This window comes from Acipenser ruthenus, chromosome 27, assembly GCF_902713425.1.
Source record: "Acipenser ruthenus chromosome 27, fAciRut3.2 maternal haplotype, whole genome shotgun sequence".
Lineage (NCBI taxonomy): Eukaryota > Metazoa > Chordata > Actinopteri > Acipenseriformes > Acipenseridae > Acipenser > Acipenser ruthenus.
This window is the reverse complement of record NC_081215.1, coordinates 25,043,733-25,067,427: the sequence shown is the minus strand read 5'-3', so window position 1 is coordinate 25,067,427 and position 23,695 is coordinate 25,043,733. Positions and strand designations below refer to the sequence as shown.

Here is a 23,695-nt window from a genome sequence, read left to right as displayed (position 1 = left end):
TATATATATATATATATATATATATATATATATATATATATATATATATATATATATATATATATATATATATATAATTGAACAAAACATTTTATTTAAAAAAAAAAAAGCCTTTTTCCAGTTGAGCTTGTGTCGTGTGTTAGCATTTATCTATAAGTGATTAGAAACATACTGCCCATAAGAAATTACAATAAAAGGGTTTCTTTTTTAGATTCTTATCATTTAAGGGTACAATCTGGCTTCAGAAACGACTTGTAAAATATATATAGAGGTTGCACAGAAATGCATATGGAAGAGCTGCAGTACTGCAAATGTTTAAAAAGTCAGGTGGTGTTGCAGTTGGTACTAAGATAGTACAGGACTAGCTAGTATTGCATTTAAAACAGAAATAAAGAGTACATCTGCAAGTTTGTTGCAATTGACAATGGATGGTAAATTGCTGATGTTCATTGTAAGAAATAAAATGCTGGTGTGCTCCTAATTTATGAGGTTATGAAGGTTTTACCCTTGAGCAAAGTCAACAGGGGAACCTAAAAGCTTACAGAAGCAGTTTCACTGTACATGCACAAGTGTTGAAAAATGTCTTTCCCTTTGCATACCAGTGGGGTATATCCATTCTGTGTGATCTGTGCAGTTCTCATTTTACTTCAGTCTTTGTTTAGTATGGTAGTTACTGTATAGGACTGGGTAGACTGGGATAATTCACTAAGCTTTCATCACACAACGCCAACTCTACACTTATACTCAGCACTGGGTACCTGTCCTTTGAAGACAATATAGGATTCAGTAGGCATAGAGACTGCTCCCTTACCCAATGCTCCTCTGTTTTAAGAAAAAAAAAAAAAAAAAAGCGTTTAAATTTTGACAGTACAGTACATGGCAAAGTGTAAAACGTTTTAAGTGGGTGGGGGTGTGAACATGTTGTAAACAATGGCTGTGTGCCTTATTTCAGTGATTACAACACCAAACTCTAATAGCATTTTGTTGCCAAGTGGATATTATATATATATCTCAAACTATTATTTTGCATTGTAATGTGAACTTTATAAAGAAATATAGATTGTACTTTTTTTTACTTATGGTTGTTCTGTTCTTCAGATCTACTTAAGAAGCCAAAATCAGTTCTGTACTGGCTGTTTTATTCCCGATTTGTCATTTTCAAAACTGACCTTTTTATGAATTATCTATTGTGAATTATAAATCTATTGTATTAAAAATACAAACAAATACAAACAGTGGTTGTGATTTGTTTTTAATTCATTAATTATTGCATGATTGTTATATATTCACCAGCGACCAGTACATAAAATAACATTCATCTCCGGTTCCTACCTTTTGATGTTTTAAAATTGATTTCATACAAACCATATACCCTTTTATAGCTAAATCATTGTATTTATTATAATAAATGTGTGGTTAAAGAAAAGGGCTTGTAACCAGGAGGTCCCTGGTTCAAATCCCACCTCAGCCACTCAATCACTGTGTGACCCTGAGCAAGTCACTTAACCTCCGTCTTTCGGGTGAGACGTAATTGTAAGTGACTCAGCAGCTGATGCATAGTTCACACACCTAGTCTCTGTAAGTTGCCTTGGATAAAGGCGTCTGCTAAATAAACAAATAATAACATGGGTAAACATAAGTAAAGGTATACTAAGATACATAAAACTATACATTTTCCTTTGCATGTATTTAGCAACGATAGACAATATTTTCATGCATATGCCTTGTGTCATACTAATAGCATTCTTTTTAATGCTTTGGTTATTTTTTATATGTTTAAGAAAAAAATAAAATAAAATTCCAGCAACAAGAGGTAGATTCATTGTAACAATACTTTATAAATAATTAAACCCTACAAGCACCGGTCCAGATAAGCTGTATACCTGCCATTTTTACGCATTAAAAAATCCAAAATACTCACTAAATTTAAAATGTCATGCGTAAAAATACAGTTAGCAATTTTGCTGCACAGCTTGTGTGCCTCCCCTCCCGCCTCCCCTAAAACTTCCACTAACAACTACATCTCCCAGAATACAATGTCTAGTTAATAGGAAACTACACAAGAAAAAACAACATAACAAACATTTTCCAATCTCTGGCTAGCCCTGTTGTCTTTGCACTGAGATTAAGAATGTAATGTTCAAATATAAGTAACGTAATTAATTTGCAGAGTCAGTGTGGTACCTTGAAAAAGATGCGCTGAGCCAATAAAGAACCTTGTAGAACACACGCGTGGTTGTACAGAGTTCAAAGTAACATTGCAGTTAAAATGGAAAGCTCTTTTGTAATGCTACCCCATTACCATTAAATGTTTTGTACAGTATTCATACTCTCTGTGTTAAAATTAAGAGAATAAGTTACTCCAAGACCCAAAACCTTATCTGGAGTGCTGACGACAAGTTTCAGTTAGCAAATCTGATTATAGTGAATGAACGGTTACCTTAAAGACTTGCTCAAGTAATGTGTTGAATCATAAAATATGTCTGTTCTTTAATGTTATTAGTTTTGTTAATAGTTCATAGATAAGTTAAATAAAGTCTGATATATACTAGAGAAAACTGATGAAATAATAAAAAGGAAGTGACCGTCCACTTGCATAGAGCTTCTGTTAAATTTGTAATCTAAATGACATGAAACAGCTAAAGTGAGATTCTTATGGTAAGTTGCTCCAATGAGTGTTCCTCTGGATGGTAAAGTTAACCACAATAATCCACATTATATATAAAATAACATCTCAAAACACAACCACCACCTAGATATGAGACACCCTATTTAGCTAGTAAATCGAAGTGAAGTCCAGGTAGGGTTACCATATGACTCCATGTACACGAGGACAGTTCAGGATTTTCAATTCAAATTGCAATGCATTCTGCCATGTTTTACCTGTCTCTGGTACCTTTGACAGCAGGACTACACTTACCAGAATGCACTGCGAAGTGAGTTGAAAAGCCTGAACTGTCCTAATCTGTCCTCGTGTACACTGAGTCATATGTTAACCTTATGTCCTGGCGGGTGTCACCTACATTTCTTTTCTCTGTGCATTTGAAACACGGTTTTATATGCCTGGAGCTGGCCTCGGATGGCCTGGGGCAGCGGTAGAGTGTCGACGGGAGCCCCCTCCTCCAGGTGCTGCAGCACAGTGCAGAGACAGCGCTCCTGCAGGGAGGTGAAGCCCCAGCTCCGCATACCCAAGAGCAGCTCTGTCTCCGCTGCAGTGGAGCTGACTAGAGGGTACAGCGGGACTCCCACCTGCAGCCGAGAGAGAGAGAGAGAGAGTCATGTATAGCGTGTTTTCCTAACTCTAGAGTGGCAATGCCACTAGTTGAAATTCAGGATACCTGCTCTTTCTCTCACCTTATCCAGTCCCGTGAAGGCCACTCCAAGGTTGATCCTGTTTCTGTAAAAGCTCAGGGTCCCGGCGTGCAGGTCCAAACGAACACCGATGACAGTCCTCTTCTCATAGAAAGGCTCAGTGTACTTCCTGCTTCTTCCATTATGCCAAACCAAACCTCTATAAGACAACCCCCAGCTCTCATCGTCCACGCCTGTTTAAATAGAACACCGCGATTATACAAGAAAAGCATCTTTATAAGGAGTCCAATAATGCAGATGTTTTACAAACCCATCATTCTAATGATGACCGCAAATGATTTAAATAAGTTGGCATGATAAATATATATGGAGAGAGAGAGAGAGAGAGAGAACAGCATTTTTGTTAATGGAGTAAAAAGACATCAAGTAACCTACTGCAGATTTGATTTGTTTGAGATAAAGAGCCAGATTCTGGAGTAAAAAAAAAAAAAAAACTTTAAAGAAATTATGATTTAAAGATTACGCACCAGAGCATGCAGATTAAAACATTATATTCAATACGAAGGAGTGCCACCAAACAGCTCACAAGAATTACTCCCACCCTGGCTTCTCTGGACCAGCAAAGCAAGAGGCTTTCTGAAGGAATTGTCTTACAATATATAGTATATTTTAATAGGCACCAGAAACATGTATTGTTTTCCTTGCAGGAGAATGACTTTACTTCTGTCTTTAGGCACCAAATAAAAAGAAAATACAAACGCAGTACCCACTAAACTTCCTCATGAAATCATGTACCTAACTTACAGACATCTCTGAATGTCCCATTCTGTGCTGGGCAGAGGTTACTTTGCAAATTCATTTAACTATATCATTTGGCTTTTCCAACAGTTTCAGTAAAGCGGTGTCCAGCAAAAATAATAAAAGACGATGGGCAACATGGAGGAGAGGGCAGCTGTACATAGCATAGTACCAAACATTTAGGGCAGTGAGGAAAGCGTACTAGACATGAAATGCTAAAGTAAAAACATGACAGGGGGAGCTTTGAAAAGGCTAGTAATGAATTAGAAGTCAGGATGACAGCTCGCTTCTCAGATTCCAGCACCTTACCCAGCAGGTTGATAAACTGGTAGTCCCCCACGTGCAGCTGTGCTCTCTTTGTTCCCAACCCCACCATCACTGACGTCCCGTATGGGGGCTCCAGAAACTCCACCTCCCAGTAGTGCTCTCCATGGGTGAATCCTGCAGAGACACACAGCTTCACTCTCTCTGCCTTTACCGGTGGAAACAGAGGCTGTGATTGTTAACAGAAACACTGGAGGGTTGTCTGGGTTGGGACACCTCCTGAGGGTTGCAGCACTGAGAGACTCAACCGATCACAGCTAAATACAGTGTACAAACTGCGACTGCCACTTATCAGGGAACTGTGACTAGCAGTGAACGAACTGACTCGAACATGCATATTATTATGTGTTTATTTATCAGACGCCTTTATCCAAGGTGACTTACAGAGACTAGGGAGACTAGGGTGTGTGAACTATGCATCAGCTGCAGAGTCACTTACAACAACGTCTCACCTGAAAGACGGAGCACAAGGAGGTTTAATGACTTGCTCAGGGTCACACAATGAGTCAGTGGCTGAGCCGGGATTTGAACCGGGGACCTCCTGGTTACAAGCCCTTTTCTTTAACCACTGGACCACACAGCCTCCTATTCATAGCTTAAGTACAAGTTGTTGTTTTTTTGGGCAATATGTTGTTAACAGCTGCACTGAGCTGACCTTTAGTTCCCCTGACCCCAGCTGTCCCCTCGCTCTCCCGGACTGGGTCGATGTGGAAGTACACAGCTTGTCGGCATGGCGACAGCACGGCTGCTGGAGACTTCGCATTGATATCCCACTCCCAGCATTCCTCCATATAGCCACTGCTGGAAGATAATGGGAGGCTGGGCATTTTCAACCTGTAAGTGTGTGTGTGTGTGTGTGTGTGTGTGTGTGTGTGAGTGATATATATACATACATTATATATATATATATATATATATATATATACACACACACACACTACATATATATATATATATATATATATATATATATATATATATATAAAATAGATAGATAGATAGATAGATAGATAATGGTGAAAACAGGTCGCTTAAAAAATGACAAAGTAAATCTGTAAGATGCAGTTATCAATCGTGAGTTAAACAATCTGGACACACTGACTGCAACAACCATCTGCACGTCTCCAACTGTTCAAGGAAATAAGTTTTTAATCCATTGCTATCAGTTTCTTTGTACTATTATGTATTTTATTTTTTTTAATTAACACTAACGCACAAATCAGTATCAGTATCTGCTAGGTTAGGACTGGGCAGTACTATGCGATTCCCTAACAATACCAAGTGCAGACTCATGTCATAGCGCGCTGTACTGTACTTCACATCCTGAAATAGCATTACTTCTTATTTGATAAAATCCCATAACCGAAACGCTGACAGATTATAATCATCGCACTTACTAAAACATACTTGTAACTGTACCTTGTTGTTTGTGAGCCCAGGTGAAACGGGGTGTCTAATAAGACACGGCTTTCATGATTCTTCTTAGGTAAACTATGGTACTGTCTGTACGGTATGTTCCAGCTCCTTGGACGATGTACTTGAAAAACATAAACAAGATACTGTACTGTGACCAATCCGATTCCACAAATGCGCACACCCTCCGTCAGCCTTTTTTTTTAAAGACACAGCGACACACACTTACCAGGCTTTAGTGCCAATTAAAATGTTATTTGCATGTCCCTTTCTGTGTGCGAGACATCGGTAATGGCATGTATGGTGCGCTCTTAGAAATCGATTTATTTGGGTTAATAAGGATTTGTTAAACATGTTTTGCAAACAGTATAATGTGGACGCTCAATATAACAAACACTTCACGGGGGTGCCTGTTCTGTTGCAATTTTAGCATTGCAACACACATCTAGACAGATACTGTTTACAAAACATGTTGAACAATCCTATTTTAGTAATCCGGATGAATCAGAGCACCGCAGGTAAATCTTACATTATTCGCATCGCGGGTTGAAATTAAAATAGATCAACTCACTGTAAGAAATCTGATTATATTTCTTTGGCGAATGAAGTCGAAAGTAAAAAAGAAAGTAAAGTAAAAAATTCTGATCTGCAATCCACTGGGGAAAGTCCGAATACTGGCCATCGAAGAGTGTACGTGCGTTTGAGCAGGGAGATCAACCAAAAGTGAGGTAGTGTGTGTTCTTACTGGGGTGGCAAAAATAACTTGAATCCGCATAATGTACACAGAACACTGTGGGTTTTAATTACATAAAACTTGCCTATACATAGCCTGTATATACTGAGCGCTTTTTTTTTTTTTTTTTTTTTTTTTCAAAAACAAGAAAATACATGTTTAAAGTTATATAAACTCTATAATAAATCTGGCAAAAATATACAGACTATTAAACAAAACAAAAAAATAGCAATAAAAACTTACCTCGATTTGTTTTAATCTTGGGTTGAGTGTCCAATTTCATAAAGCCCCCAGCGTTAACTCAACTAAAACTGGAGAAGAGCTCCAAAAAGTAATTTATTAAAACTGAGTCACGTTTAACAATGAATCTAGTAGTACATGTAAACTAGTTTGAGAGTTTAGTGCTTTTCATCAATGCGTTCATTACTTATCTGTTTAATTCACAACACAATACGTATGACCCCTTGCTTGGACAGTTCAGGGTTTTCGACTCGCATCCCAATGCATTCTGGTAAGTGTAGTCCAGCTGTGAAAGGTACACGAGACAGGTAAAACGTACCAGAATGCATCGCGATACGAGTTGAAAAGCACCAACTGTCCCACTCTACCTAGTGTACATGGAGTCAAATAGTAATCCTTCTGGTTAACAACACAAAGCCACTAATAGAGCGTGTCGCCATCTGTTGGTAACAATGTAGAATTGCAGTATTGCTGACAAATGGGAATGCGTACACACACACAATATGGACAAATATGGAATAATGACTAATATTATCCAACAGCCTTAGGTAATGTCTTGCTCCAGCTGGTAAAATATATGTTTATCCTATCCAGACACAGGAGATTATTTTAAATGCTGCAGTTTTTGTAAAAGTTAGCTTAACAGGATCTCTTAACTGCTTTATCATTCTGACCAATGATTCCAGATTACAATATCGGATCTGATATGTATACAAAAAAATGATAATGATGCAAACTCTGTTTTCCATCTTTCAAAACCATGTAGACTTTTAAAACAGTTACATACTTTATTATTAATATTATTATTATTATTATTTTATTATTATTATTATTATTATTATTATTATTATTATTATTATTATTATTATAATTATAATGGCTTTCCTTTACAAATATGACACCAGATAAACAGATACACCAATGTAAATAATTAAAGGGATCATAATATATTATCTAAACAACCTGGATTTCTTTTAAAATATATACATTCTATAATAGACTAGGTTTGGGGACCGTCTTACAGTGTATGCTTGAACAGAACAGTTTTGAAAAGCAGTCTTACACATTAAAAGTTATGTCAAGTTCTATTACAAAATTACACAACCATGCCATATTAATAAATGTCTGAGCTGCAGGGGACAATGTTATTTCAGTTTAATGAGAGTGGTTAACACTGCGACGGGGAAAGTGCAAAATATTCTAAGGCTAAATAAAAACCAGTCCTTTTAATTGAGAACTGTGACAATCTATTATATTTTAAACTGGTGATTCATAAGGGAAGTAATGCATTAACTAAATCTGTATCAAATTCTGCGAATGTGCTTCTTGGCATACATTTTTGGGCCCCAAAGATGAGTAATTCCACAACAAGGTTAGCTTGCATCTGTAGACACAATGGCAGGCCTAAACTACTTTACTGAAGTCCCAGCCACGAGTCTCAAGAAGCATAAAATGTACAGAAATTAAATGTCATTAAACTTATTTTCAAATTCCATGTTAAAAGCAGCTATATCCACTGTTCCTCGAAGCTTTCAAAAAGGGGAAAACATGGCTACAGATTCTATTTGTTACAAGTGAAAACACATTGTGATTTATAAAATTAAGAAAGTCAGTTCAAACAAACCAAAATGTGTTTCTTTAAAACGTGGACTTCGCCATGCAAATAATTTACTTAAATGAATAATGGTTTCCCCTTTAACGTTACAATACAAACAGCATTGGTCAGAGAGGAGTCAGAGCTGCTAGGAAAATAAAACAGTTTGGTTTCTGTAGAAGAACTAAAAACAACAGAACATAGTTTCCCTATATTTGCGGTGGAATCCAGTTTAATACAGTTTTTTTTTTTTTGGCTTTAGAAAGAATGAGGAAATGGGAAGGGTCGCTTGAAACATTTGTTATTGTCCATCTTACTGCAGGGTTTCTACGAAAGCATCAAATTCGTCAATTTTTTGCTCATACAAGGCCAGCTTCACAGGTAGCGTGTCCTACGGACAGGAAGAAAAAAAAAAAAGGTTTAACCAATCAAGACTTAGATCATTAACGCCACAGAAAGAGTGAGTACAAATAAACACCAGAGCTGCTCAATCGTTCCCATTTAAGTTAACGCCAGCTTACATTTCTGATGCTTGAGGACTCCTAAACTGGCCTGTAGGTTTGTGAGGCAAACCCCAAAACATTTCAAATATCAAAATACTCATAAATCACTCCGTGTGCCACCAATATCACCTTTATGAGGGTTAAGCATGCCTTACCAAGTCCTCTGCCATGGACTGTGCGCTGACGTCAATAGAGAGGCTGCTCAGCTGAGGCGGGTTCTGAAACTCCCGATAAAACGTCCCCAGGTCGATGGGAAGGAGATCATCCTTTGAAAAGGCAGGTTTCTGAAATGCAAGTGTAGCACAATCAAAGGGACGTTCAAAGATACCTAATCAAGTGAGCATGGGGTCTGCTTCAAGAAACACAAAAAAGAAAACCTATGAATTTGCATCACATCTTATGATGTGCAGGGTGTTTGAAGTCTTCAAGGGTATAGAATGCACCAGAAAAAGTTAAACTTATAAATGGTAAATCAAAGTTGGCCAGAATCTAAATAAATAATTCAACCTAAACCTTGATGCACGTGTCATTTTTAAAAGGGAAAGAATCTACACACTTGGCCTAGTGTGTAGAGGCTCGGCTCATATTCCAAGACATAAAGGATGGTACGCCACCCCAGAGAGGGAACCAAGGCTATAGGTACTAAGTGCTTACAAAGTCCAACATGACAAAGTCGTCCTGCAAAGGCCCACTGCTCCCAGTCGAGTCGTCAGAATGCAAACTCCCCTGCAGCGGAGACTCAACCACTGGGGAGTCAGGAGGGTTGACCTGGGGAACAAATATGGAAGACAAGATTATTATTAACAATTCAGTTGCAGTGCAATTACTTAATTACTAATGCATTAAAAAAAGCCTTTGCAGTGGTAAACATATCCAGGGGTAGAAGCCAGGAGGTATGCAGACCAAAGGGCTGAAGACCAGAAGGTGAACATTCCTTGTTTTAACACAGAGAGGTAGAATAAACAGCAAATAGCAAATCAGAATACATCTGCAGTAGAAGTTGATCTCAGATTGCTCACCATAAGGTCATTTTCCTCAAAGTCAAAGTTCTTTGGTGCAAAAGCAGCAAAGGGTAAATCCAAACATGCTGTGGTCACCTGAAACCGACAAAGTATATGCAATATTATAAAAGAAATCCCCATTTACAAAAAATTGGGCCAGATTTACTAGGCTTAATAATAAAATTCTAATGCTGCAGTCCGCAGCCCCAGGACATGAAATGCTATATGACGTTATACTTAGCACATGACTATATACAGAATTGTACTGGAGGATTCTGCTGTCACCTGGTTAGCAGGCTTGTTGACGAAGGCCCCCACTTTCCTTGTGAAGGTGGTTTCTAGGATGTCTGGTGGAGAGTTGTTCTTCGCCTCACTGCTTCGGGATAGCGTCTCTGCCTCCTCCCCGCTTTGCAAAAAGAACAAACATCATGGGGATCAGTGGGCAGTACAAACACCACAATACACTCCTCTCCGTCAAAAATATTTACATGTATTATTTTTTCATTCTGAATGTATAACTGAGCATTTCTTTTTAGTACACTGCATAGACATGGTACTGAGAAGAAACTATTATGATCTTTATGCATTTGTGTAGAGTAATCACCTGCTGGAGGGGGTTGCTGGGATGTGGCAAGTCATGCCCGAGGGGGTACAGGTGGGCATTCTTGCCTGGTCGGCCGGGATGCCATGTGAGGGCTGCACTGGGGCCTGGGGCACTCCACCCTCCTTACCCGTGATAACCATCTGAGAAAAAAACAAAACCAGGTTGAGAAATTATAATCTGTTCAAACAGTATTGCAGCTGAGAAGTCACCCTCTGAAGAAACTGTGCCAAAGCATAGGAAACAAAAGATCACCAAAGGGAATAATATTAAATGTTACCGTATTCCTTCGAATTCAATACACGCTTTTTTTAACCATTTTTTGCTTCTCAAAAAATAGCCTGCGTCTTAAATTCGAGTACAGTATAGTGACGCGTGTATTAAAAATCGCCAACAAAAGATGTGACTACCCGAGTACACAAACAGCAACGTGGCTGACTGCAGAGAAAAGTCAATAAAGGCGTCTGCCCGAATACACAAGCAGCAACGTGACACTGCTGAGAAAAAACAAACCAAGCTTCCTGAGGAATTCCAAGAGAAACGTTTACAATTTCAGCATTTCTAACAAACTGGGCTGCGTCTTAAATTCGAAGGAATACAGTATATAAAATGTAGCATAAAATGTTTTCAGATCATTCTGCTGAACAGCAAGTGGGAAGAAATATGACTTGCTCTGGTTTTTGGGTAAAATACAGATAACCTGTTAAAGTCAATCAGCTTGCAAGTGTTTTAGCCACTGACATATAATCAGTATTTCTCTGGGATTGGTTACCTGGTGGGTGGCGTTATAGGCTGGTTGGTAGCAAAGGTCAGCTGATCCGAGAGCAGTTGGATGATAGGAAAGACGAGAGCTGTACAACTATGACAGGAAATGACAGAGAGAGAGAGAGAGAGAGAGACGGGAAAGACAGGGGAAAGACAGAGGCTAAAAAATCATCAGGAAATAGCAATGCAGCCAGAAAAATGAGTTGGAAAACTGAATTTGTTTCTGAAATGTTTTTCATCCCTAATCGGTAGAGAAAAGGCAAGCCCGCAGGTGCCCAGCCAGACTACAGGGGTTGCTGGTGCGTCGTGAGCAGAGGACACCCTGGCTGACCTAAGCCCTCCCTCCCCTGGACGGCGCTCGGCAAATTGTGCGCCCCTCCCTAGGATCTCCCGTCAACGGCCGGCAGCGCAATAGCCTGGACTCGAACCGGCGACGTCCAGGCTATAGGGTGCATCCTGCACTCCACACAGAGCGCCTTTACCGGATGCGCCACTCGAGAGCCCCCAGAATTTTTGACCTCCATCCCTAACTTGGAAGTCTTTCTTCACTTGCCCTCCTCTGGTAAACAGAATGCTTCATCAAGAACCGATTCCAGAACAAGTTTTCAACACGTGGTGTGGAAACGAAGCTTAGGATTCACGTTTTCCATTCAGACCAGATACACACACAACACCTAAGAAATAGATTTTGGCTATGCAGAATGTTTTAGAGAACCAAAAAAAAGTTAATGTAATTTATCGTCTAAATTCAGCATTCATTATCGCCCCGCAAATATCTTTCTCTATTGGACTCACTTGGTGGGAAAAGGCCAACCCCATGATGGGGACTTTCAGAGTGTCCATCACTGCAGATTTAGGTGTCTGAAAATGTGCCTTAGTTACAGTACACACACACTACAAACAAAGACATACACAGAAACAAAACAAAGAGAAAGAGAGATGAAAGAGAGAAAGGAAAACAACTTATAAAAAAGGAAAATGAATAAAAGGACAAATGTACGCTGGTGACTTGAGAACTCAGACTGCAATTTCACCTAACAGTACTGGTAGGTATAATGTCACATCATCAAGTCACCAGCTGGAAGCTAATGTATAAGGGCCATTTTAAAATGTAATGCCAATTTTAATGTTAAAGGATTTAGATATTTACATGATTTGTTTTTCCAGAAAGCAAATTTATGTATATGTATATGTATATATATATATGAATACCGAATTTAGGTTGCCGACTACTAGGTCCAAAATCTAGCTCTAGAGCAGGGTTTCCCAATCCTGGTCCTGGGGATCCACTGTGCCTGCTGGTTTTCATTCCAACTAGACCCTTAATTAAACTGAGAATTTGCTTAATTATACATTTGAATTGTTTTCAGCTCTTAAACAGTTGCAGAGTTCAAGTTACTTATAAAATGTTACAGCTAACTTGAAATCTGCAACTGTTTAAGAGCTGAAAACAAGTAACAAGGTCCAATTAAGCAAATGATCAGTTCAATTAAGGGTTTAATTAAGTGCTTGAGAACTTAGCTGGAATGAAAACCAGCTCTGGAGTATCATTTCAGTTCACAGCAAGACCAATGCGAGCTGCTGTTTTTCTACTTCTTGTATAACTTAAAACATGTATTCGATGCAAGGCTTTCTGAGCCAGTAACTCTCCGATAGATCAGCTGGGAAAGAAACTCAAACCAAACATGCTGCAAAACATTCAGCCCCCAATTTATTAGCACAGGAGTGCAGTTGTGACTACATCCATTACTGATGAAAGAAATGTAACTTTTAGGTTTCAGTCCAAGTCACAACATTCAACTACTTCTTCTTTTGCCACCTTGTTCACGAAAACTCCCAGGTTCATGTTAGGCATGATTTCAATTCTTTGTCTTAGTCACCTGTGAAGGGGGAGAGGTGGAGAACGACGTGGTGCAGACTTCCTGTGAATCCTCAACACCAGGGTACGTCACACCTTCATCTTCAGCTGCTGTCCTACGGAAATAACATTTATCCTTCAATACAAATGCAACAGGTTTGAAGTTTAATTCAGCATTCAAACCTGGGAGTCACTGGAAACTGCTGTTTTCACACAAAGCAAAATAATGTTCCAATTAGCAATAAATACAGCCAGATTTTACTAAAATATATACATTTTAAATTGGTGTTGAACCTTCAATAGCATTGCTAAGCCTCAGCATTTACAGAATGACTAACCTATGCAAACAAATCAAAGTGTTGCTTTGTTGACAGGGTAACAAAAGAGACAAATCACAGGGATGGAAAATAAGACTCCTATTGCATAACAGTTTCACCAATTCCAGGTTTTAATACAAGCTTGATTAGACACAGTGTAGAGGTAACAAGCTCAGGTGTCTTAAACTCCTAGTAAAATCAGGAGTGGATCAGACTGCTATGCAAATGTTTTATTTCCATCCCTGTGAGCTGGATATTCATTCCATGAAATTGCAATTTACCTGTAGTTGCAGGGATGCATATGTCCCATGTTAGCGAAGGGGCGATCCACAAAATGATCTATTATGATCCCCATGATGGGTGCTGTCCGCTCAAACTGTCTGTATATACAAACGGGTGACATGTTTCAATGAGACCCTTACAGCTGACATATCAAGCCCATACAGCTCTGAGCAAGAGTGAGCCAACAGTTCATCTCTAAACACATATCTAGTTAAGAATCTTAAATCCACTTATCTCTAATCCTACTTAATAGATGGGGCCGAGAATTAAAACAGCTGCAAGCTATTATTTAGCCAATATGTGCTCAACCTGCTTTTGTAGGGAATGGTATAGAATGGGTGGAAACTTCATGCATCTATATATAGCTTTAATACCTAATACTCAATAGAGTATCAAAAACAAAACAGTAATTCTATATTTTTTACAAAAGTATCCGGTCTGTCTTTAATTACCTGGAGGACATGAAGGCCAGGTTAGTTCTGTAAGCACAGGACAAGGTGATGGTGCCGACTGGAGTCCCAACTATCCCAACACGTACAGTCTGAAAACCTGGAGGAAATTACAGGCGAGAGCAGAAAGGTTTTTAGCAGTGACGTAGAGTATGTTAGCAATTGTTTATTTATTTATTTACTGGAGGCAGCAGTGTGGAGTAGTGGTTAGGGCTCTGGACTCTTGACCGGAGGGTTGTGGGTTCAATCCCCAGTGGGGGACACTGCTGTTGTACCCTTGAGCAAGGTACTTTACCTAGATTGCTCCAGTAAAAACCCAACTGTATAAATGGGTAATTGTATGTAAAAATAATGTAACAATTGTAAGTCGCCCTGGATAAGGGCGTCTGCTAAGAAATAAATAATAATAATAATAATTTAATTTTTAAATTGAGTAGTCGCCAATGGATTTTTTTTACCCCAATTTGGAATTGGCAATTGTATATATTAATCTTGGTCCACCACTGCAACCCCCGTGCTGACATCACAAAACGGTGGCAGGCACACGCGCCCTCCGACACGTGCCCTGTCAAGCCGTCTTTTTTCGCACTGCGGGTCCATAGCGAAGCCATCAGACCTATAGCCCTGCCGGCCACAGGAGTCGCTGGTGCATGGTGAAGCGAGGATTTCCTTGCCGACCTGAGCCCTCCCTACCCAGGCGGCATTCAGTCAGTTGTGCGTGGCCCCCTGGGAACTCCCGGTCACGGTCAGCCAATGACATATCCTGGATTCGAACCTGCGACCCCCAGGCTATAGGGCGCATCCTGCACGCCACACGGAGCGCCTTTACTGCATGCGCCACTTGGGAGCCCCCAAGTTAGCAATTATTAATGGCCATCAAATAAAAAGGGTCCCTGAACTTCTTGTAATAAAGTGAATCCCAACTGTACCTTCACCCAGTCCAGTGAGCTGCACCTCACCAAAATATATCCTGTAAAACAGAAACACTGGCTGAAAGATGCGACCACAGTATAAATTCTAGTTCAAAAAAAGAAGACATTTCATAGAATGGGAACATCCTAGTTTGGCCTTCTAGCAGTATATCAAAATTGCTTAAAAGTGAATTCAGGAATTGGGTTCCCTTTAAGTATTAAAAGTCTTTAATTAAATTACATCTAAGTTTAAAGGCAGCTTCGTTACCCAAACTAGCAATACAGGTGGACTGGAACTATGATGAAAGAGAAACATAAAAAATAAAAAATAAACTTAATGGTGAAAAGCTCTGCATTTCTACAGTACATATCATGCCAATTTACCTGTAGAGTATGACATAGTCATGTCCCTGTTTCCTGGACAGCTTGTATGCTGGTGTTACCCTTGTTATTGCAAGTAAGGATTTCAGTAGCAATGACAGTCTGTTGTAAACAGTGTATGACACTTTGATATCTTTATCACACCTGCAAAAAAAACACACAATGATCAGGTGTAGTTATGTAGTGCTCTCAAGTCTAAGTGAAACAATACTATTCTACATGCTTAGGTGCAGGATGTACGTTATAGGAATCGTGCAAACCCAAGAAGTCTGAAATTATTTAAAACTACCACATGTTTTAAAGTGATTCCACGTAATTCTGCAGTGTATAGCACTTACTTTTCATTCATTTCCAAGCACCATGTTTCGAGTTCCATGGAGTCACCCTGTAATAAAGAATATACGTATTAAAAAGTGCATTCTCTTTTTATTTTATTATTATAGTTTTGCTGTTGAATTACTAGTATTACAACAATAATGATTTGTTAGCCATGTGCCAGGTCACAGGCATCAGCAAGCTTGTATTAAAACCATTTCAGGTTTTAATACAAGCTTGATTAGCTACAGTGTACAGGTAACAAGCTGTGTTGTATTAATCTCAAAGTTGAAACCAGGTGTGGATCAGACTGCTATGCAATGGGAGTCTTACTCCGTCCCTGCCTATCAGTTCCTGGATTCCTCTGTAAACATACCTCTGAGGTTTTAAGGGAGATTTCCACACACATGGACCTTCCAATACCTGGAAGCTGCCCTGCCAAAGCCTTCTTAGCTTCATGGGTAACTTCGGGGATGTCTTTAATTGCTAAATTGAACTGAAAAGATTACAAAATAATAACGGTTGATGTCAAGTCAAATCAAATCAGTAATGTACACCTCCCCTCAGGTAAGGTTATAAATAACACATGGTGTCATAATCATAAGAAAGTTGGTCACCATGACCTACATCTACAGCTTGAAGAACAGCATAACATGCAGCATCATCAAAAGATCATTACAATGAAAAACAAAGGTTACAATGACTCAGATTCAGAGTACCGCGAGTGGAACATCTCTAGATCATTAGTGTCACCTGAAAGACATATACAGAAGATATAGCTTCCAGGAGACGGTGTCTACAACCTGAAGACGTTGATCCCTTAAAAACCGGTTCAACCCCAAGAATGATTTACTACACTGAACCGAAATCCCCAAGTCAGCTATAAGCAGGGGTCGCTTACCCAGTCTGATCCAGTCGGGGAAGATGAGGAGCGTGTACAAATTTTTTCACCAAGCCGAGCTTGAACAATTACCTGTACGGTCTGGTGGCGGAATAAAAATAATAGAAACAAAAAATTAAAGAGAAACATGCATTATTATTATTTATTTATTAGCAGACGCCCTTATCCAGGGCGACTTACAAACGTTACAAGATATCACATTATTTTTACATACAATTACCCATTTATACAGTTGGGTTTTTACTGGAGCAATCTAGGTAAAGTACCTTGCTCAAGGGTACAGCAGCAGTGTCCCCCACCTGGGATTGAACCCACGACCCTCCGGTCAAGAGTCCAGAGCCCTAACCACTACTCCACAATGCTGCTCACTGCATTAACAGAGAAACCTGCTGAGCCATTTGGAATCCCTGGGGCAAAAAGCACAACAATACAGTATTTAAAGCCTACAAAATTCAAGAGCATTTTTAGATTCTTAAAATCTACCCCATCCTGTCTTAATGACTTGTAAGATATGGGCACTGGCAGAAATTCCTGGAGTCTACAAAACAGGTTCCAACAGGCGTTCTGGGATTTATGTGGTTCGACAGGGGTTCTATTGGGGGGGAAATTGAGCACACCTATACTCTCCTTCACAAATATTACCTTTAAGGCAAAAAACTTAATGAACTTATCCAGGTCCTTCTTATCCTGTGGGCTCAGATCACTGTCCATTATGGAGATAAACCTTCAAAACAATATGAAACCGATTATTATGGTAACTACAATTTACTTTGACCATTCATTTAAAAGACGTGTGCCAATGCCAACAGTGTTACAGTATCGCATGGCAATTTCCAGAGCAGCACGTATTATCAAAAACAAAACGTGCTTCCCTTTTTGTTAGGTATTACGTCAGGAATATTGACAACCGCGGTTACTATCTGTTCGTTACTGTTACAGTGTTTGAGCAACGTGGATTTAAATGAGAGCACTGTTAAAGACGCTAGCAGTATTATTAACGTACATAAACAGAGTAATAGTATTTAACAGCAGAGCGAATAGCTTGACAACACAAAAGCGCGCAACCAAAATACTTTGTGCAACACAAACAATAATAATAATAATAATAATAATAATAATAATAATAATAATAATAATGCAACATTGAATTTAACAACATGCTGACAGATAGCCAGTAGCGCAGTGTCTAATAAACATGTCCGAGCTTCGTGTTGTTAATGAAAGCAGATGACCAACTCACAGCTCATTCCAAAAAGAAGATTATCGGGGTCCTCTAACGAGAATGTTGCTTTCTTATAAAGTTTGTGAGCTACGGGGTTTTGCTTAACACTCCCCGGAGGGGTGTGTTGCTGAAATAAGGTTTTATTGGGGGTTCACAAAGCCAGCAAATCACCCTGCGCCAAGTGGGCCATTTTATTCTCTGTTTGTTTTCATCAGGCCAATGTAAGTAAATCCAGCAGTGTTTCGACAGAAAAATGCAAACTTTCAAAAAATAATCAGACGAAGTTTGAAACCAAGCATACGCGTTAAAAATATTAGATATTTTAGACATTTCTAAAGTTTATCCCGTTAGTTTTTTTTTTTTTTTTTTTTACACTGCCCTTTACCGACATGATAAGTATCGTCGAAAGTGCTTGTGCTGAAACTGTCTAGTCGCGTTCGTTTGGGAGGACGGTGTGTCGGGCATTCTGTTGATTTAGGATAGTTAAGGAGAGCTGTGGTGTGATGTTATCGGTTTGGTTTTGCAGTGGGTTTATAAAGTAATATTGCAACGGAACTATTGAACATTATTTGTGCATCCCTGTATTTGGTTGCGCAAACTTTGAGTAACTGTACGGTGTACACATGTGTGTACCGGCGTGTAACCAGTGTAATGATGTCGGAATTGTGATTTTGTACAGGTGTAGTAACATTTGTTATTGACAATTTTCAGTTATGTTTAACTATGAATCTTTAATATATATATATATATATATATATATATATATATATATATATATATATATGCGTTACATTATAAACTCCGGATACATACCTATAAACGATAACTAGAAATCGATGTTAATGTTGGCAGTGCCATTAGATAAATGAATTGTAAATAACAGTTATTTGTTTAAATATAAAGACTACATATCCTTAGTTACATTTTTAATATCTGCTAATATTACGTCATACAATCATTTTTTTACGTCATACACTGCATTTGAAACATTTCGACTTCAACAGATATGACGTATTGAATAATATTTGAGAAGGGTTTTGTTCATAGTCAACCTCAATGTGTTAATTTTTGTTGCCTATTTCTTTGGTAAATGTAACAACTTCATAAATACTTTGAATGTATTACCTTACCTAATTTTGCTTTTGCTTACATTGGGGAATCATGTTTTCTGTTTGCTTTTTCTTCTCTTTCAGTGTTTACTATACAAACATATGACGGATTACAGGTCAGTGTTTTTTAAATGGCCATTCCTATAGCGGTCCTGGACTGCGACCTCCTCCTGTATGGTCGTGGTCATCGGACGCTGGACAGGTTCGACATAGAAACGGTATCGGATGAGTTTTTATTAACTACCTTTGGCTTTCCTCGGGAATTCATCTGCTATTTAGTGGAGATGCTGGGCGAGACTCTCTCGCGTCCCACGCAGAGATCGAGAGCGATTAGCCCAGAAGTACAAATCCTCGCCGCTTTGGGCTTTTACACCTCTGGGTCCTTCCAGATACGGATGGGGGACGCCATTGGCATCAGCCAGGCTTCCATGAGCCGTTGTGTCACTAACGTGACCAAAGCGCTGGTAGAGAAAGCAGCAGAGTTCATTGGGTTTTCCAGAGACGAGGCGACCCAGCAGCAGGCCAGGGAAGAGTTCTACAGAGTCGCAGGAATCCCCAGCGTTCTGGGGGTGGTGGACTGTGTCCACATCGCCATCAAGGCGCCCAATGCTGAAGACCTGTCTTACGTGAACAGGAAGGGCTTCCACTCCATCAACTGCCAGCTGGTTTGTGACCCCAGAGGGTTGCTGCTGAGCGCTGAGACACACTGGCCAGGGGGACTGCTGGACACTGCAGTATTTCAGCAGTCATCTCTGAAGAGGCTGTTCGAGGAGCAGGACAGTCATAACGGCTGGTTGCTAGGTGAGTCTTGAATTTCAGTTTTATTTATCTTTTTTATTAGCACCTGTTGGACACAATTGTTATTTTTTTGTTTTGTTTTTTTAAATTTAGAATTGTGTTACCATCTATCACAAAACCTTTTGTACACCAAAGTGTCAAATGTACTTCCATTGGCTCTCACTAGATGGTGACATTAGTCCGAATGGCTCCCTCTAGTGCAGGGGTGTAAAATCATGTTCCTGGAGGGCCATTCTACTCCACATGTAACAGGTACAATTAGGTCATTAACTACTTCAGAGTCTGAATGGGGGGTTTAATTGGTTCAATTAAACAATTTAGAACAGGGTTGGAACAAAGACCAGGACTAGAAGGGCCAGCTTTGGCCACCCCTGCTCTAGTGGATTGAGGACTAGGTGAGTTTGCTAAGGCCGGTCGATATACGTTCCTGTCCCTCATCATGACCTGTAAAAAAGGCAAACTGCTGTTGTTTTTACAATGGGCCTGTTTGGGCAGTGTAGAGCAGTGGTACTCGACTCTGGACCTCGAGATCTACTACAGTCCAGGTTTTTATTCCAAGCAGGTTCTAATGTAGTTAACTGAAGCTGCTAAGAGACAATTAACTATTTTAGGACCGGTTGGAATAAAGACCAGGACTGGAATAGATCTCAAGGGCCAGAGTTAAGTACCACTGATGTAGATGGTAATGGTACCGTTTTCTTGTAACCACTTTCTTATACAAACAAAGAAAAAATCAAGACAAGCATTCTTTTTTTTTCTTATTAGGAGATAGCAAGTACCTTCTCAAGAAATGGCTGATGACACCTCTTCAGTACCCAGAAACCCCTGCAGAATACCGTTACAATATGGCCCACACCGCCACGCACGAGATCATCGACCGGACCGTCAGGGCGATGCAGACCCGCTTCCGCTGCCTGGACGGGTCCAAGGGCTATCTGCAGTACTCCCCAGAGAAGTGCTCCCACATCATCCTGGCTTGCTGTGTGCTCCACAATGTATCCCTGCAGACGGGCCTGGATGCCTGGACTTTCGAACGGACAGAAAACCCCGAGCAATCAGAGGAAGGGTGCGAGCCAATGGAATCCATGGACTCAGAGGCATTCCGGATCCGGCAGGAACTGATACGCAACCATTTCAGTTAATACGTATATACTGTATCAAACAAAAACGAGACTTGAGCTATGATCCTCGCTAAGGGATGTCTCCTTGAAGAGTGTGCTTCGTCACATGCCACGTTTATATGCGCAATCTAATTGGGTGGGTGTTTTGATCAGATTCAGTTCAGAAGCATCAATACCTCCGAATATGATTGAGTTTGACATATAAACTCTGCACATTTGTTTCCAGCTTAAATAATCATTTCCAAAAGGATTGATTCCTTGTGCATGTGTTTAGCAGCTTTTAACGCTGAAGAGTAGAGGTCTGTAATTCAATGGGACGTCAGTTTTCAGGATGCTGGTTACAAACTTGCCGTCTTGCCCTCCCAGATTCACAACCACTGTTTTCTTCAACAAGTCACTGCTAGTATAAAGGGAGCCTCTGATGCTAGTCTGCATTATTCTGATAATTACAAAAATGTTTCTATCACCTTATTTAAAGAGCATCAAACATACATTTTTGTGTTCTTTATTTTCATCCATGTCCTTATCTATTGTTGTTTAATAAACTGCTATTGAGATATTTTGAAAGGACTAGTTTACAGCGCCTGGTCATTCTTCATTCTTTCTTTAACAGTTAACCACAATGACCCTGTGTGTGCTTTTATTTGTATGCTCTATCTGTGGTTCTAAGCTGCCTCTTTTCATACCTTTTTGTAAACTTTTGTATTTATAATGTGGTGCTACTGCCTTACGTTTGAGGTGAAAGCCAGAATGTCAAACTGAGCTTGCAAACGGTACCATTATAGTGTACTGCAACAGGCTATTACAGATTTGGACAAATTGACAGGGTCAGGTGCAATGCAGGTATTGACAGAAATAAGGGGAAACCCTGGACTACCAAGATGCGGTTCTGGTTATGTATGCCAAAAGCTGTATCTATTTATTTTTTAAAACTAATACACATTACATTATATGATTCAATTTAAAAGGTTTTCAAAAAGTAGAATGCAATAAAGGATATTTTTTGAATTGTGAACTTGTACATCAACATCCTTCACTATAGGATTTATTGCAGAGACGATTATTAAATTAATGGGCCTCAGTCCATTGAATTTATACTGCTTACCATTAAAAACACAAACGCCTGATCAGTCTTGTCAACGTGCGGTTTCTGAAATCATACAGTTCCTGAAGAAATATGTCAAATGCCAAGTAGAACATCTTTTCTTTGCGTATTTTAGTTGTTTTTAATAAGTGTTTTTTCTTTTTTGCAAGTGAATAACCACCTTTGCAATAGCATTGAACTTCAGTGGTCATGCTGTGTAGGTCTAATCCAGGATCATTCATTTAGAAGCACTAAAATATCACAACCCTACTCCAGCTCCATTTCATCTAATTTAATATCTGCACACTGCAGCAGCGTCTAAAAGGAGTGACAATGAAAGCATGCAGCCCCTAAGCTGGCTCTGTCTGCACCAATCATCTCAATGTACAGAAATCCAGCATTTTAACTGTGCTGTACTGTACCTTTCAATCCTGATCTGTTAAAATTTTACATTTTTAAAAAGGCTGCCAGCTAAACAAGGTCATGTCCTTTTTATTCATGAGTTCATTTGCATCTTATTTTGTCAGCAGACCTGTAATTTATTTTGTGTACATTTTAGATGTAACAAACCTAAGTCCTAAGGAAGTCATGTTGCCTTGAGTTTTTTTTTTTTTTTTTTTAACCCATTTCCCCCCAGTTTCGACTCTAATACAGTATAAAATTTGGACTTCAACAAAGTGTGATGCAGCATCTTTTAAACACTTTCTTTACCACAGCAGTGATCAGTTTAATTACTTTATTTTATGAAGGTTAGTTTTGATTTTGCCCTTTTGTGTGTGAACAGGCAAATAATGTATTATTAATTAACAAGGGTAAAACGGAACTAAAAGGGTGGAACACATGCAAGTAAAAAAAAAATAAAAAAATAAAATGAAGAATCTCAAATCTCACTGGCAACAGCATTCCTAATTTGTTTGAATTTGTCTACTGAAAATACCAAGAAGCAAAAAACGAAAAAAAAAAAAAAAAAAATTATCAATAGACACTTTATTTAAATAAAAAAAACACAGCAGTACAAACAACTCATAAAGTGCATTAAGGCTGCATAAACGCAAATAAGGAACAGAAATCTAATACGAATGATCATTAGCAATCAGATATGCTTAATTTGCAAATCGGAAGATGTTCTGGAAGGAGTTTACCCATTCATAACTCCCCCCCCCCCCCCCCCCCCCAAAAAAAAAATAACTTTTTTGTTTTCCACTTCTGATGATCAAGTCGCGGTTGGTATATCATCATAATAAACCTTTGCATGTGCATTCATATTATCTTCTCACCAGGCTGCTGTCTCTGTGGAGTTAAGTGAACTTCATATTATTTGCTCTCAAAACTAAAAACATATAACAAAAACCACACATTTTCACCACTGGGAATGTTTTAAGGCAACTGTAGCTGCATACAGTACACTGCGTGCTGTTTCCAAGCAACCCGAGACAATGCATTCAGTAATTTTGCAGAACATTTTACTAAAACATACTATTACATTGTACTAATACTAACAGAAGAAAGAAAAATAAATAAATAATATCATCTAGGACAGGGGTCTCCAATCCTAGTCCTGGAGGGCCGGTGTCCCTCCTGGTTTTTGTTCCAACTGCACCTTAAAAACTATTTAATTTCTAATAAACACTTAATTGGTCCAATTAAGTAATTAAGGGTACAG

General features: G+C 39.1%; 3 protein-coding genes across 9 annotated transcripts; 1 reads left to right on the top strand and 2 right to left on the bottom strand.

The window, feature by feature from the left end:
• Window positions 1–833: 833 nt before the first annotated feature.
• Window positions 834–7,132, bottom strand: si:dkey-23n7.10 (SPRY domain-containing SOCS box protein 3). 4 transcript variants are annotated; one of them, XM_034053241.3, is made up of 6 exons: window positions 6,824–7,132; window positions 5,854–5,971; window positions 5,090–5,235; window positions 4,420–4,551; window positions 3,355–3,545; window positions 834–3,249 (listed from the first exon to the last, which is right to left on the bottom strand). In XM_034053241.3, exons 1-6 carry the CDS (start codon window positions 6,861–6,863, stop codon window positions 3,016–3,018), a joined length of 861 nt encoding a protein of 286 aa, XP_033909132.2. In that variant the 5' UTR covers window positions 6,864–7,132; the 3' UTR covers window positions 834–3,015. The 4 variants fall into 4 exon arrangements, with proteins under 4 accessions (XP_033909132.2, XP_033909131.2, XP_033909133.2 ...); XM_034053240.3 differs by having other exon boundaries at window positions 5,090–5,268; window positions 6,824–7,131; XM_034053242.3 differs by having other exon boundaries at window positions 5,090–5,232; window positions 6,824–7,131.
• Window positions 7,133–7,684: 552 nt separating this feature from the next.
• Window positions 7,685–18,076, bottom strand: LOC117432011 (autophagy-related protein 13-like). Of its 3 annotated transcripts, XM_034053381.3 has the most exons (18): window positions 17,939–18,076; window positions 17,341–17,422; window positions 16,699–16,779; window positions 16,174–16,293; window positions 15,821–15,867; window positions 15,486–15,626; window positions 15,120–15,160; window positions 14,194–14,290; window positions 13,741–13,839; window positions 13,165–13,258; window positions 12,080–12,178; window positions 11,292–11,378; window positions 10,523–10,662; window positions 10,204–10,324; window positions 9,937–10,014; window positions 9,572–9,685; window positions 9,073–9,201; window positions 7,685–8,805 (listed from the first exon to the last, which is right to left on the bottom strand). In XM_034053381.3, the coding sequence occupies exons 2-18, from the start codon at window positions 17,407–17,409 to the stop codon at window positions 8,728–8,730; spliced, it is 1,635 nt and encodes a 544-aa protein (XP_033909272.3). In that variant the 5' UTR covers window positions 17,410–17,422; window positions 17,939–18,076; the 3' UTR covers window positions 7,685–8,727. The 3 variants fall into 3 exon arrangements, with proteins under 3 accessions (XP_033909272.3, XP_033909273.2, XP_033909274.2); XM_034053382.3 differs by lacking the exon at window positions 12,080–12,178 and having other exon boundaries at window positions 7,686–8,805; XM_034053383.3 differs by lacking the exons at window positions 11,292–11,378; window positions 12,080–12,178 and having other exon boundaries at window positions 7,687–8,805.
• Window positions 18,055–21,518, top strand: LOC117432162 (putative nuclease HARBI1). 2 transcript variants are annotated; one of them, XM_059001970.1, is made up of 3 exons: window positions 18,055–18,141; window positions 19,114–19,830; window positions 20,593–21,518. In XM_059001970.1, the coding sequence occupies exons 2-3, from the start codon at window positions 19,161–19,163 to the stop codon at window positions 20,967–20,969; spliced, it is 1,047 nt and encodes a 348-aa protein (XP_058857953.1). In that variant the 5' UTR covers window positions 18,055–18,141; window positions 19,114–19,160; the 3' UTR covers window positions 20,970–21,518. The 2 variants fall into 2 exon arrangements, with proteins under 2 accessions (XP_058857953.1, XP_034760799.2); XM_034904908.2 differs by lacking the exon at window positions 18,055–18,141 and adding an exon at window positions 18,332–18,599.
• Window positions 21,519–23,695: the final 2,177 nt, after the last annotated feature.